Source organism: Leopardus geoffroyi, chromosome C1 (assembly GCF_018350155.1).
Source record: "Leopardus geoffroyi isolate Oge1 chromosome C1, O.geoffroyi_Oge1_pat1.0, whole genome shotgun sequence".
NCBI lineage: Eukaryota > Metazoa > Chordata > Mammalia > Carnivora > Felidae > Leopardus > Leopardus geoffroyi.
The window spans coordinates 71,886,241-71,902,106 of NC_059328.1; the positions used below are offsets into that span (position 1 = coordinate 71,886,241).

The 15,866-nt window shown below is 39.6% G+C and overlaps 1 protein-coding gene across 1 annotated transcript; it reads right to left on the reverse strand.

Moving 5' to 3' along the window:
* Positions 1–2,157: 2,157 nt before the first annotated feature.
* On the reverse strand, positions 2,158–12,599 carry CC1H1orf52 (chromosome C1 C1orf52 homolog). Its single transcript, XM_045478096.1, has 3 exons — positions 12,278–12,599; positions 11,437–11,635; positions 2,158–5,912 (listed from the first exon to the last, which is right to left on the reverse strand). The coding sequence occupies exons 1-3, from the start codon at positions 12,551–12,553 to the stop codon at positions 5,839–5,841; spliced, it is 549 nt and encodes a 182-aa protein (XP_045334052.1). The 5' UTR covers positions 12,554–12,599; the 3' UTR covers positions 2,158–5,838.
* Between the last annotated feature and the right edge of the window lie 3,267 nt (positions 12,600–15,866).

Consider the following 15,866-nt stretch of genomic DNA (forward strand, 5'->3'; position numbering starts at 1 on the left):
TAGCAAAAGGGTCTTAAGTTCCTCCTGGCATGTGAGCCTCAGAGGAGTTAATTCCAAGTTGGCTCTTGCTTGCAACTCTGCTTGCAGGCAAATCACCTCCTTCTCGGGGAAGTGACTTTTGTGACTCCATTGCAGTTTCTAAATTTAAAATGTTAATGCAGGTTCCCCAGTGTGCACTAGAGAAGGTTGCTAGAATTTTGGTCCCACTAGAAAGAGAGACAGGTACTTATGCCAGGAATGGAGCTGCACTTTTACTTCAATAATATGCACCACTCTGTTCTTTTCTTTTTCAGAAAATGGTAAACACAGGGAAAGGAACAGGAGTTCCAGACCCTGGGAACCAAAATATTACAGACACACAGGAAATGACTTTTCAAATCCAGCCTGTAAACCTGTCATTTTGTGGGCTCATCTGTGAACCTAGAAATGAGAGACAAAGATCACAGAGAAGACAATCCTATATTCTGGCAAGGCTGTACTGGAGGGCCTCTGGAGGCCTTCCCACACCCTGGTGCGATGATTCTAAACTCAAGCTATCATTTGAAAGGGTAGAAAAAATACTTGAGGCAAAATTTATGACTTACAGCTATTTCACTTTGCTTAAAAAACTGTAGACTTTGAAAAAGAGCTGAAAAGCTAAAAAATATTTTTGGAGGGAGAGAGGTATATCCTCAGCCCTATTACTTTAAGGTTTTCAATTAAAATACTCCAAATATGTGATAAATAAGCTACTAAGTCATTGAAATAGGCATCAATCTTCCTAAAACATGTATTTGTTGACTTTCCATAGCATTAAACAAATGCTATGCCTCTGGTTAGTGAACTGGTTTGGGATTCATTAATTCTCCAAATATTTGTATTCTGAGTGCCTTCTAGGGGTAAGACATCCTTTGAATGAAACACATACAAATTAATAAGTCAATCTATGGGTTCATTCAGGTTCTCCTTCCTCCCCTCCAGTGCAGCAGCAGGAGTGCACTGGGTCTGGAGCCAGACTGCCCGCTGTCCCAGCTCTACCACCCGGAGCAAATCACTTAACCTCTCTGTACCTCAGTTTTCTCCCCCCGGGTATGTAGGGCTAGGACTAGCACCTACCTCATCAAATTAAATGAGTTAATACATGTAAAGCACCAAGAACAATGCCTGGCACATAGTAATGTAATCAAATCCAAGTTCATCCGCCCAATTCGCAGGAAAGACAATCCTTGAGTATGTAGCAAGGAGGGGGTTTGAGAGGCAGCCAAACAAGGAGACTGGAGGGCAAGCCTCAAATCCACCTCTTGGAGTGTCAGAAAGACTTAAAAGCGTATGAAAAAAGTCTGAGTAAAAAGTTGCAGCTGCACTTATTAGTCTGCAGCTGTGAGTAGTCCCCATTAACCCTTTGGTTACTGGTTTCATTAAGTACTCAGCTAATGTCAGCTGTTAAGTACTGAACACAGGAAAGAGCAATGGACAGGTGCAGAAGCAGACATAAAGAGCAAGGTGCACAGGAGAGAGAATATGTACCTGGATTCTTATTTCGGAGAATAAGAGGGAGTTTGCTAAGTAGAATGAGAAAGGCCAGGCTAAACAAATGGTACAATTGAACACACAGAACTATGAAACTAGCATACCTGGGAAATTATAAATGACTCATTAGAGGGGGATTATTAAGTATGTGAGAACGAGGGGAGAAAACCCTTAGAATTTAAGTAACCTAACCCATGTGGGGCAGAGGGCAGATTTTTGGGTTGATGGTAACTCTATTAGCCAGGAACAAAATATAGGAGGTGGTATGGATTTTGACACCATGTGTTTGGTTTTGGACATACATAATGTGAGTGGCCCTTGAGACTCAAGCAGAGATGTACAATTGGATACACAAATCTAGGGTTTTACAAGAACATTCTGACAAACCATACAGTGTAGGGAACCATCATAGTGTTACTGTGGTAGTCGTGAACTTGGCTGAAATTGTCAAGAACCAGGGTAGACAACGAGAAGGCAACAACACAGGCTACACTGGCATTCGAGGACAACCAGAAGTGAAGGAGCCAGAGAGAAGAAATAAAGAAGAGAACCAGGATAACATGGGACCTTATAAGAAACCAAGGGAGTAGAGTTTCACACCAATTAGGATATTTTGGATGGAAAATGACAAAACTGAACTCAAACTGGTTTAAGTTGTTAAGATTTATTGGCCTATATAACTGGAAACACAGCCTCTGGAGGATCACCCCTAAACCAGAGGGGGAAAATTCAGTTCACCATCACCAATTAGGAGTTATATCGAGTGCCTTCTATGTGCCAGGCATTGTTCTAGTCAATGACAGAACAGGCAGAGTCCCTCTTCTGTGGACTATACATACAAATGCTTCTTGGTATCTTTTTTCTTTGTTTTTCCATTACAATGCAATGCCATGTTTCATATTGGGAAAACTGTGTAAAGAAAAAAGAGAAAGCTTTAGAATTCAATGAAAAGTCCAAAACACTTGCTGGGAATTTACCACTTTTTTTTTTCTAAGAATGCCTGGAACTTCTGTACTAAGTGATAATGGAGTGGTAAAATAGAGCAGTTCAATATGGACACAAAAACACGAACATCCAAAATACCACCAATGACATATTTTAAAGTCCAGCTATGGTTTTAATTAGTCAAAAATTTGACTTATTCAACGTTGCTGAGTTTATTCAGATACCTGTAAAAATAACTATATTTTAAAAATATCTCTAGTAGGGCTTTGTGTCTGGTGTGGCAACATGTTTTATATGTAGGTCATGTTCAAGCCCATTTATATTTTAATTAAATATATGTAGAGTTGGCAATAAAAGAAAATTTCACTCTGCCTTTATATCCAGCTGAGCAGTATTATTCCTCATATCCCTGTCTCTTCTCCCGACGCCTTAGTTCAAGCAGGTCCTTACTGCTCTACTGAACTGCTCAGCTGGTCAGACTCAGTCCCTGCATGTCCTTCTTCCTAATGGCTACCAACGTGACTTTGCTTAAAGATGGACCCTTTGTTCCTAACACAATGCTTTACACCAAGAGGTACTCCATAAACCTTACATGGAATGGGATTGCAGATCCTGAAGCTAAGCATAGTTGTGGGTATATTGCTATAGCTGGCTGGGTCTGTTTTTTCAATTTCCGTAATTTGGAAATGATAAAACCTACCTCATTAGGTTTTTGGAAAATAAAGTGCTATGTGATTCAACTTTGTGAACTCAAAAGCACTACACAGCATTAACGGTTTAAACTAGGAAGTTGCAAGTTTGCAAATAAGTTCCAGTAATATTTGTATTTTAATGGTTAAAAAGCAGTGTCAATTTTTCTCAGTAATGTTCCTCGATTCCAGTTAGAATGTTTTCCACATAACTCCATAATGCTATTCACACATTGAATTTCAAAATATGACCCACAAATGCTTAGTTCTTCTCAAATTTTATCCTTGCACAAAAGAAAGCCATTTATGCCTGATGTGGCTTCACTTCCTTAAAGATAAGGAAACAATCAGGAATATTAAGTGACTTGATTCTCTAAAAAAAGAAACAACTTGGATAGAGATCCCTTTCCCCTTTTGTTTTTGGCCATATTCTGAAAAGAAACCCAATGAAACACATACGGCAGATTCAGACTGCTCAAAAATATTTAGCCTCCTTCTTCCTAAATTAGAACTACCTTGACCTGTACTCACATACGTATACATCTCCCAGCCGGTTACGTAATGATCTCACAAGTGTAGCCACTACCTGTCCTGTCTAAAGTATCAATCCCTCTTCTAATAAAGTGGTATTTATTCCTCCCCGCCACCCCAATTCGGTTATCTTCTAGAAGGGGAGCTCAAAGCACCAGTAGGGACTGATCTAATGAGCTTTTGTTGTCATAAACAAATCAACGAGAGCTGGGAGTTGAACCAATGGGTGATAAAGAGGTCAGATTTCCAGACAGTGGTTTGCTGGTTTTGTTTTGTTTTTGTATGAGGTGTGCCTTCATGCTAGTTTTTAAATCTTGTATTTCGGTAGCTTCTTGAGATATCTGCTCTACTAACACATGTATCCAGACTACAGACTTCTCCAGATCTGGGAATCACAGCCTCAGAATTATAATTCTATTTGTTTAGTTTGGTGTCATACTGGAGTCATGCTTTATCACTTGATGCCATTCCTTAATATGATACCATAGCCCTCCATATTATTCACATACAAAGGCTTTAAACTAAAAACTTCTTGCTTTACAAATTACTTCAATTTTGGGAATCATATAGCTATAAACCTAGAGGATAAGCAGCTACACAATTAGTTTTTTTTAAGTCTGAGATCTACTGAAGCCATCATACTGTTGTGTTCCTTCCTCATTCCACAAAACACCATGGCTAGCATCGTATTTTTTAATGACTTTTACAAATTTTAGTCTACTTAATCCATGTTCTAACTAAACGAATTTTACAGCTTTTCAAATATTGGTTTCCAGTATTGAGAAAAACAACTGGACTGGGGATTTTTTTTTTTTTTAACTCAAAGACCAAAGTCTTTTTCTCATACACTGAATGTGCAGGTCCTGTAATTAAGTCTTGTCTCTTAAAGGCATTACGAATCATGAAATGACTGATACAATGTATAACCTCTCCTTTTTATAGTTTAAAATGCTACAAATAAGGGCACTGCATTTTGGACTGTAGAAGTAAAATCAAAGATTATTCATTTCTCGACCACCCCTTGCTTTCTTGTTTATTACTATATGCAAAGCATTGAAATAGGAACCATGTAAAGATGATGCAATAGAAGTAGTGTTGCCAGATAATGCACAAGATACTCAGTTAAATCTGAGTTTCAGATAAAGTTTTAGTGTAAGCTGTCCCAAATATTACACATACAAAAACATGTTGTTACTATAAAATTCAAATTTAACTGGGTATCCTGTATTTTTGTTTGCTACATCTGGCAATTCTTTATGCAGAATCCTTATCTTCAGCAAACTATTTAACAGGGAAATTAAGGAAAAACCATCACATAAGACTTACATGATAAGGTGCAGTAATACAATCAGGGAAGAGGAAGATCTCCCTACTTACCACAGAGAGTACCTAGAAGAGAGGACAAGTGCAATTCCTTTAGAAGACAACTAAATTTTGAGTGGTGGGTAGGTGGCTTAATTTGATGATTTTGGAAGTCAAGTATCCTGAGTTAAATCACAAAATCATTGCTCACTCGCTATGGAAACTTGAATAAATTAATCTCTATTACAAAATGAAGCCACTAATCTCTGCTTTACCAGGCTGTCTGAAGAGCAGAGAAAAAGCACCCACGAAGCACCTGGAACACAAGAGGCACTCCCTAAATGGTAATACCTACTATTAAAACACCATGTGGCAAAGAGGTTACTTGTCACGGACAAATATTCAAATGTTAATGTTATGCAATAATAGCAATATTGAATAAGTAATTTTATTTCCATGATCTATTTACACTGTACAAACACTGTTGAAAAGCACCCTACAAGTTCACAGTACATTACAATATATTTACTTTAAAAATATATTCCTTTATAAAAGGTTCATAGAACATTGGCATGTCGACATGTGACACAACTTTCAAAGTATGTCACCAACTCTGTGATAGCAAGAATGCTTCCAAGTGTTGTCAATTTCACAATCACAAATAACCACTTGAGTTTTAAATAAAGTTTTAAATAAAAAAATGAATTCTACAGTGGAAAGTTCCCATAGCAATACTTATTAATTAACATGTACTTTCATGGAGATGTTGTTTCATAATAATTTAAAATATCAACTTAATCTGCCCCAAAAAAACCGTTTCAACAAGTTTCGCAGTCCAGAAATTCTTGTGATTTGTCATTTTCTACTTTTTCTTCTTTGTCGGTTCTCCTGGTTCTACTTTGCGCTTTTTAGAAGTATGCTCATCTTTTTCATCATCTTTAAACAGGAAAGGAAAAGTTTCAATCAGTAATTAAAAAAAAAAAAAGTTAAGTATTAAAATTTCATTGACTTTAGACCAAAATCATTATCTTCAACTTATGTTTCTTTCAGTATCCTAATAAAAACCAAAAATTAACTTTTAGATCTCTGATTTTAAAGTGCAGGTAGAAATAAGAAATTAATTGTAGTGTTATACAAAATTCACAAAGTGACCTGTTAGTGCTGGATTCAGGTACTTTAAAATGAGAAAACCAGATATGTTCTGAAAAAAAGCTATCCCATATATATTCTACAGCTTATATACTGTATATATTTAAATAATCTACACCTTGTAACAATGGAACACATTCTACTCTTTTTACCAAGAGTATCGATCCAACCATGACACTGTCTAAGCAGTGATCAGCTGTTCTTTCCTTTCAAATCTGCGTTCTCTCCTCACAGAACAACTCCCCTCTCTATTTACAACCCCCATTCTTATTATTTTGAAATTTAAAAAGCACTCACAGGTAGATGTTTCACTGAAACTGTATTCTCTCTGAACAAATGTGTGGCTTTATTTTAAGAACTCCATTTAGATAGATACTATGTAGGAGGAATTAATTTTAAAATATACATTCATTTTAAGCACATTACTGAACTCATTGCATTTTTGGCTTTACTTTCTCAATCAACAGATACCGAAAGTTCAACAACTATCATATGGTGGTCTATCAAATATTTTGATGTTGAAAGGGGCCTTTATATGAAAAAACTGGGGAAGCAGGGGCACCTGACTGGCTCAGTCAGTAAAGCATACAACTCTTGATCTTGAGATCATGAGTTCAAGCCCCATGTTGGGAGTAGAGCTTACTTAATAAAGTAATAATAATAATATTAATAATAAATAAATTTTTTAAAAATAAAAAATTGGGGAAGCTGCTGATATCACACCCTAAACTCCTTATGGAGGAAATACATTTACAACCTTAAGCCTTCAGTTCCCTTCTCTTAACTGTACCATACTCAGAATATCTCCTTTGTTGATGTGCAGAATAATTAGAAACAACTGCAGGTGATTCATCTGCATTCATCTTCAAGCTCAGTATGGCGATGTTATTCCTATATTTCATAAAGCACTTATGGATTTACATATATATATTTATATTATAAGCAGTAAGATAAAATAAAATTAATTGAATCATCATAGGAATTTACAAACGAGGGTTTTAATCAGTACTGTTTATCATATATACACAAAAATAATGTACAAACCAACTGATGTGGCACACAGCTCGAATACTCCAAGGCCTTTGTTTTTTTTAAAATTATTTAATCATCATCATTGCTTGAGATTATTTTCAATAGTATAAAAACCGAAATTACTTTCTAACTCTGCTGTAAAATCCACTGTTGACATATTAAAAAGATGATCCCGAGACAGTTCTGCTTTTAATCTGTCAATTATATTTACTGAATTAACAAAAACACAAACTACCGAGGATCGAAAAATGATTTCCTATCAGTAATTTGAAGAGCTAATGCCACCTAGTGACAAAACAAGGCATCACCTTAAAAACCAGAACAGGAAAAACAAAAGAAACAAAACCACCCTGAAATGTTCATTTATCAAGATTAGTGAGTTTCTAGTCTGTGCCATATATCACAGATGATGCACTAGTAAGGAAGCAATTCTTCTATATGGAATTCATGCCACCTGAGGTAAATAAGTTTACATTAATATGAACTTTCTAAATTCTTTAAAAAAAAAAAAGAAAAGGAAAGCATTAGCTACTTTAGCTAGGATTTCACGATTAAGTACAGGTCAATACATCTACAATTAATATCTAAGCCTTAGTGATCTGCATTTCACAATTACCAAACAAGAAGTGCTGGCAAGTAGCAAGACTTGGTGAGTTTTGAATCTTTCCCAGATCTTTAAAAAAAAAAAAAAATGGGGCATCTGGGGGGCTCAGTTGGTTAAGCATCTGACTTCAGCTCAGGTCCTATCTCACAGTTCCTGGGTTTGAGCCCTGCACTGGGCTATGTGCTGACAGCTGGGAGCCTGGAGCTTGCTTCATCTATGTCTCCCTCTCTCTGCCCCTCCCCCAATCACACTCTGTCTCTCTCTCAAAAAATAAACATTGGGACACCTGGGTGGCTCAACTGGTTGGCGTCCAACTTCGGCTCAGGTCATGATCTCAAGGTTTGTGTGTTCGAGCCCCGCGTCAGGCTCTGTGCTTACAGCCTGCTTTGGATTCTGTATCTCTCTCTCTGCCCCTCCCCTTTAGCACTCTCTCTCTCTCTTTCTCTAATATATAAATATTTAAAAAATTAAAAAAAAATACAAATAAAATATTTAAAAAAAACTTGAAAAAATCTGGAATAAGTTAACTGGCAAAAAAAGGCTAAAGTCCAAAAAATGAGAAGGAGGAGGCACCTGGCTGGCTCAGTTGGTTAAGTGGTTAAGTGACCAACTCCTGATCTCCACTCAGGTTCTGATTTCCCAGTTGGTGGGATCCAGCATCGTGCTGGGCTCTGCACGGACAGCACAGAGCTGGCCTGGGATTCTCTCTCCCTCTCTCTCTACCCCTCCTCCCACTTTCTCGCTCTCAAATATAAACATTTAAAAAAAATGAGAAGGAAAAGTAAAAATAATTATTAACCTAAAAATTAAGTAACTTCAGAGAATGGAATTTATTAAACAAGATATTTTATAAGTTAAAAAAATACAGGTAAAAAATGATTAATTTTATAGTGACTCTGTGAACATGGTATGGGATTCTGAATGGTTAACCAACATTAGAGTCCAAATTAAAAATTTGGACACCTTACCGCAGCTCAGGCGGTAAGGTGTCCGACTCTTGATCTCGGTTCAGGTCATGATCTCACGGTTCGTGAGATCAAGCCCCTTGACAGGCTCTGTGCTGATAGCGTGGAGCCTGCTTGGGATTCTCTCCCTCTCTCTCTCTCAAAATAAACTTTAAAAAAAAAAAAAAAAAAAAAAAGAATAAAGATGTCAGGATTATCTTTTAACCTTATGATCCAGGATTAAACTTTTAACCTTATGATTCTGTTGATATTGTATACATATACACTTGCTGTTGGAGGACTATCATATAATCAAAAGAACAGATATCTATGGGAATTACAATATTCCCACACCTATCTGAACTCAATACCTAACTGAACTCTGAATTACCTATCTGAACTCAATAAGCAAGCTGGAAAAAAGACAATTCTTTGTTTGTCCTGCTATATAACCCTCACTTTTTCCATATAGGAACAAAGACAGAGCACCAACCTATAGTACCTTGCTTGAATATCAACTTTAGTGGTCTTACTTTCTACAAAACAGCTACAAGCACTACAGCTTGCAAAACAGTAAGAGACTAAACCCCAAATTAATGAGGCACCATTTCCATTTAAAGACCTGAATTTTTCTTTTTCTGCCTCTTCCTAGTTGTGCGAATTTGCTTACGCCAATTCTTTAATCTGAGACTGTTTCCTTGTCTATAAAATAGTAACAATGAATCATGTACCATTTCTGTACTAGGCTGCTAAGGACAATGAATTCTAAAAATTGTGTGAAAGTACCTATTTGCAGCTTGGCATTTTCCAATTTTGTGACTGTGGACAAGTCACATGAAGTTCTCATTTCCATATTTCCCTATGTGGTTTCACAAGGTGTTGTAAGGATTAAACATTATTTATGCAAAAGTGTTTTTATTAATTACATAAAATACCCTACTATGAAGTTTTTTAAATGCCAACTTCATTTTGGCATCTCTAAAAGGATGCCATTTACTGAAGATATGCCTTCATTAGTGACTTCTAATCCACATTGTGACATCAGTAAAAGAAACAGAAAAGCCAAGTAGAATCAAAACTGAAGAACTACCAGTTATCCTTTCTCTTAAAACACTCTGCCTGGTTGTAAAAGGAGCTAAGTAGCCCTTGATTCATGAAACCATCAGAAATTTGTTTAACTGGCATGCCCTTTCATAAAAATTTAGTATAATTCAACAATTATCCACTGAGTATCAAAAAAAATTTTTTTTAATGTTTATTTATTTTTGAGAGAGAGAGAGAGACAGAGAGACCTCTGAGCATGAGTGGGGGAGGGGCAGAAAGAGAGGGAGACACAGAATCCCGAAGCAGGTCCAGGCTCTGAGCTCTCAGCACAGAGCCCAATGTGTGATGTGTGGCTCGAACTCACAGACAAGAGATCATGACCTGAGCCGAAGTCTAATGCTGAACTGACTGAGCCACCCAGGCGCCCATCCACTGAGTATTTAAAATGTACTATAAACTGTACAGGAACTCCTTTTCATAAAGGAGACAGATTTATGAACAAATCATCTCATAAAGAATGGTAAATACAATCAACAGCATTAGCACATACAAGGTACAGAGGAACAAATACTTTGAAGGTGTTGACATTTTTTTCTTTGAATTGGATTTTGAAGGATGAATGAGTTTACCAGCCAAAGGTAAGGAGGGAGGGAAGAACATTCCAGACTAATGTGCAACATATGCTGAAAGGCACGGAACCGTAAGATAGCATGGTCTATTCAGTTGTCAATTTTAAGATCTTGAAGTGCTAGAAAAAGCACCATTCGAAATACAGATAGAGAGGAAGGCAGGGCCATCAGAAGGCTTTGACTCTATGCTATTTATTGGTGAAGGGTTTTAAGCAGGTGAGTTACATAATCAGATAGGACTTTTAGAAAGTGATCACTAGCTGCAGTGTGAAGGATGGAATTTGAGAGGTGGTTAGGGTAAAAGTGTGTAAGCAGAGATTACTGTGGTTACACTCTAAGTAAGAGATGAAATTATGATATCATAAACAACTAAGTCATTATCTTCCTATTACCACGCAGGGATACTCAATTAAACTCACTTTGTCACGCTAATTTTGGCTTCAAATCACGACTGCTTTAATATAAAATGAAGCCTTCAGCGCTTCAAAGCTGCAATCACAAGAAAGAATCCATGAATTAACTGACTCTGTTGTAATAAGGCACCATAAATCACATATACTATTGGTTGGGATATTAGGGATTTTGCTTCAAAGCCTGAATAACATGATCTTTTTCTTTTTTTTTTTTAAATGTTTATTTATTTTTGAGAGACAGGGAGACAGAGTGTGAGCAGGGGAGGGACAGAGAGAGAGGGAGACACAGAATCGGAAGCAGGCTCCAGGCTCTGAGCTGTCAGCACAGAGCCTGATGTGGGGCTCGAACTCATGGAGTGCGAGATCATGACCTGAGCCGAAGTCGGATGCTCAACCAACTGAGCCACCCAGGTGCTCCTAACATGATCTTTTTCTAAAACACAGTAAATACTACTGGTTGAGCTTTCAGAGACCTCACTTCCAAGCCGTATAGGATTTTTCTCAAAAATACAGCAAAAAATAATAGTCATACACCATAATTAATTTGTTAAACCGCTAGACTTAAATTTCACTCATTAAATGTCTCCTTTTAAAACTCATCACAGGGACCAAAAGGTATTATCACAGGAGTCTGACTCGCCTTACCTGATTCCACTGTCTCCTCCCCTTCAGGCAGGAGCCTAGCTTTCTTAGCGTTCTGTGGGGCATCATCACCATTGTCCTCATATATGTTAGACCATTTTATTGCCATATCCAGCTCTGGAGGGGGAGGTTTCTTCTCAGTAGTGTAGGTCTCCGGAGGTGGTACATAGTTTGACTTCCATATTTTGAATTCCTTTGGAGGCTGTTAAGCAAACACATTAAGACGCACCGTGACGAACCGAGGTTCCTACAATCCGTATGGGCACATGCACCTCCCTGCCGTTCGCTTATTGTTCAGGCTGACTTTTTTTTTTTCTTAAGGTTTAAAGACACATTTTTTTTTTCCATCAAAATCACAATACTGTTAAGTGAAAGCCAAAGGGTTCCCTATATGAATAAAGCTAATAACTTTTAATTACCAAAGAAGAATCCAGTCTCAGAGATACTACGGCAAGGCTGACCCCTTCAGGAGGTTGCAGCAGACACTGTCTTGGAGGCAGCACCGCAGGCACTTCGGCGTCAAAGGGAAGGGGTCTCGGGGAGAAGCTGCAGCGGGGGGGGCGGGGGAGTCACCACCGTTAGTCCTCGCAGCGCGGGGTCGGGGCACCGAGCGCGGAGGTTGGGTCTCCTCACAAGGGGGCGGGGGCTGCGGGTCGGTCCGACACCCACCAGGCTGGGGAAGGGGACCCGGGCTCCCCAGGGCTGGAGGTGGGAGGGGGCGGTGCGGCAACCCGCAGGAGGTGACTGCGTGTGGGGGAACAGACTGCCGGTCCCCAGGAGAGGGCTCAGGAGGAAGGGGGCGGAGGCCGGGACTACGACCGGGAAATCGGGTCGGGAACCTCACCTCCTCAGGCGCCTTAACGACGTGCCTCTCCCAGTCTATCTGTTTGTTGAGCGGATTGTAGAGAAAGGCCGGGCGAGTCACGCTCCGGAATAGTTCGTCGGGTCCCGGCAGCCTCTTCTCCTCCTTGTTCCCACAGCCTCCCGCCGACTTAGCAGGATCTGGGGCCCTGCGACTTGTTTCCTCCGGCTCGCTGTTATCCTCCTCACCCGAGGAGCCTGAGCTGCTGCTCCCATAAGCCGCGAAATAGCTCAGGGGGTCTTTCTCCTCGGCCGCCATGACGGCTGCGAGCGACGACTGTGGGCTCCGCCGGAAACCGGAAGCTGCTCCAAGGGCCCGCCCCACGGCTGGCTCCGCCCCAAGTCTCGCAGAGGAGTTCGGGGCCTGCGCCCCCCAGCGGCTACGACGCGTTCCTGCTTCTCGGCCAGGGTCTTAGGATGGAGGCGGGGCGCGCACATTGCAGAGCAGGGTCTGCTTATGCTCCTTCCTGAAGAACCCTGAGAAGAGGCAGGTCCTGAACCAGTGGTCCCAACAAAGCTCTCAGCTTTCAATAAGAATTTATTAAAGGCAGACAAGAAATAAGAATTTTTTTTTCACTGCCGCTTCACCTTAGCCATTGCTCAGAGACACCAGGATTTCTTCTGATCCCACTACATCGCTTCTTCAAAATGAAGATTACTCTCAGTATGCTTGCCTCCCTCAGTCGTCCTGGAACACTTCTATGGGTTGTGGACTTATCACGTCACAAACTAAATCCTCTCCTGCTTGACCTCATTTCCAGTGGACTCTGAACAACTCTCTTTAATGAAATTCCTCTTGGATTGATTGCATCCACGATTCAGCGGGTCTCAAACTCTCTGGCTTGTCATTGTCAGCTTCCTTCCATTCTTGCTTTGCCCTGTATGGCCCTTAAGCGCTGGTGTGTCCCAACATATTATGCCATCTTTCAACAATACAATATAGTTTTGTAGAGGGTGTTACAAAGTTGCAAATCAGCCCATCTCTTTACATGGCATTAGCTACCTATGCTTGTGACTCCCAAATCTGTGTCTCCAGCCGCAATTTTTCACTCCAAGCTCTGGACCAGATCTCTACCTGACTCTTAAACTTTCCACGTGGAGCCTCCTGATGAAGCCTCAAACACTCAATTACTGCATCAGTAACTTGTCTTTCCATATGACTTGTTTCTGCCTGTGTTCCCTCTCTTAGTAAATGATATAACCTAGTCACCACTGAAACTAGAAATCTTTTATTTCTCCTGGTGATCTAAGAGGGAATGATACTTAAATGAAAGTGAAAAAGTTGGTTGTGAACGTGTACGGTATCCGGGGAAGGATGCCTGCTCAGACCATACACACATTCATAACTTGCTGTTCCTTCTGGAGGTAGGCTCCAGAGGGCAGAGCTGTCTGTCTTGTTCACTCCTTCCCAGAGGAGGAGCTGGACTGCGTTTTGTGCATTTTTGTATTCCTGATACCCAGCTCAGTGCCTTTCATTGATCAGTAAATAATGGGGAATATATAGTAATTTATGAGTGTGTAGTTTGGGATGGGTTTTCTCAAAATTTTCCATCCAAGTACCTGTGTTGACAAAGGAAAATGATGGCTCTAAAGTGCAAAGTTTGGGGGTACCCAAAACCATCCTCACTTTTTTAAAGAAAATTTATTGTCAAGTTAGCCAACATACAGTGTATACAGTGTAGTCTTAGCTTCGGGAGTAGATTCCCGTGATTCATCACATACAATATCCGGTGCTCATCCCAACATGTGCCCTCCTCGATGTCCATCACCCATTTTTCCTGCCCCCCCCCCAGCACCCTGCCATCAACCCTGTATGTTTTCTGTATTTAAGAGTTTCTTATGGTTTGCCTCCCTGTTTGTAACTTATTTTTCTTTTGTGAAATTTCTCAAATTCCACATATGAGTGAAAACATATGGTATCTATCTTTCTCTGAGGGACTTATTTCACTTAGCAAAATACCCTCCAGTTCCATCCACGTCGTTGCAAATGGCAAGATTCAATTCTTTTTCATCACCGAGTAGTATTCCATTATATATATACATACCACATCTTCTTTATGAATTATGGACATTTGGGCTCTTTGCATAATTTGGATATTGTTGATAGTGCTGCTTATAAACATTGGGGTACATGGGCCCCTACAAATCAGTACTCCTATATCCTTTGGATAAATTCCTAGTAGTGCTATTGCTGGGTTGTAGGGTAATTCTATTTTTAATTTTTTGAGGAACCTCCACACTGTTTTCCAGAGTGGCTGTACCAGTTTGCATTCCCAACAACAGTGCAAGAGGGTTCCCGTTTCTCCACATCCTCGCCAGCATCTGTTGTTTCCTGAGTTGTTAATTTTAGTCACTGTGACCAGTGTGAGGTGGTATTATCTCAGTGTGGTTTTGATTTGTATTTCCCTGATGCATCCTCACTTTTGATACCAATTGCAAGTTTTTGCTAGGACTCACAAAACTCACTGAAAGCTGTTTTACTCTTGGTTGTGGTTTATTGCACCAAAAGGATACAAATTAAAATCAGCCAAGGAAAGAGGTACATAGGGTGGAGTCCAGGAGACTTCCACACACAGGGCTTCCAACGTCCTCACCCCATTGAGGTGCAGACAGTATTAACTTCTTGCGGCAAAGATATGTGACGGTATGCATGGCATATTGCCACCCAGGAGGCTCATCCAAGCCTTGGTGTCCAGAGTTTTAATTAGGGTTCAGTCTACACAGACAGTTGATTGCTTACGTGGCTGACCTGTCTCCAGCTCCTCTGTAGGTAAAGCTGATACAGTGTGGCCCAGAACCCCATGAGCATAAAATTTGGGGGAAATACAGTATAATATCTTGAAAATGTATGCAAATTTTATATACTAGTCCTAATACAGCTTTTATTTTAATATATAAAAAATACTAAAAAATTACTTATTATCGAGTAAAACTGACGCTAAGATTATCACATTTATCCTGTGGCATTTAAAACCGGCTCACTGTTGAGTGCCTCTGGAGTTGGGGTACCCAGTTTAACATGAGTCCCTGTTATCAGAGCCACCGACAGCCTTTGTGTGATCAAGTCCAAGAGCTGCTTCTTACTTGACCTTTTAACAAGGTAGGCCTCCTTCTTGAAACACTTTTTTCTTTTGCCTTTAACTAAGAGCGTGGAGTTGTGGGAAGACCATGGACTGTAGAGCCAAACAGTCCTGGATTTTAATCCTAAATAGCTGTGTGATTTTGACTCATTTACTTTATCCTGAGTTTACTTTACCTTTGCTTTCAGAAAGCCTTCATGAGATTACATTGAACAACTACAGACTAATTTGCTTCTTGGTTTGCTTTTTTTCCTCAAAGTCAAAAGTGGGTATGTTTATCCACTGATACAAGGTAAGGCCAGAGCCTGGAACTTTCTGTCCCTTTTATATTGCTTAGGGAATAAGACAGTACCTGTAAGACTTAACTTCCACCTTATACCATACACAGAAATCATTTTTTAATGAATTATATAGCCAAGGGTGACACGAAAACAACTAAGTTTCCAGAAAAAAACGGGATATCATCATGACATCAAGATAAGCAAAGATTTC

Bases quoted from the DNA above. Each gene is read 5' to 3' on its own strand.
- CC1H1orf52 (XM_045478096.1), bottom strand. From the start codon at position 12,553: ATGGCGGCCGAGGAGAAAGACCCCCTGAGCTATTTCGCGGCTTATGGG. The intron at 11,636-12,277 runs GTGAGGTTCCCG...TTTGCTTAACAG, and splicing joins TCGTTAAGGCGCCTGAGGAG to CCTCCAAAGGAATTCAAAAT. The intron at 5,913-11,436 runs GTAAGGCGAGTC...TCCTGTTTAAAG, and splicing joins GGAGGAGACAGTGGAATCAG to ATGATGAAAAAGATGAGCAT.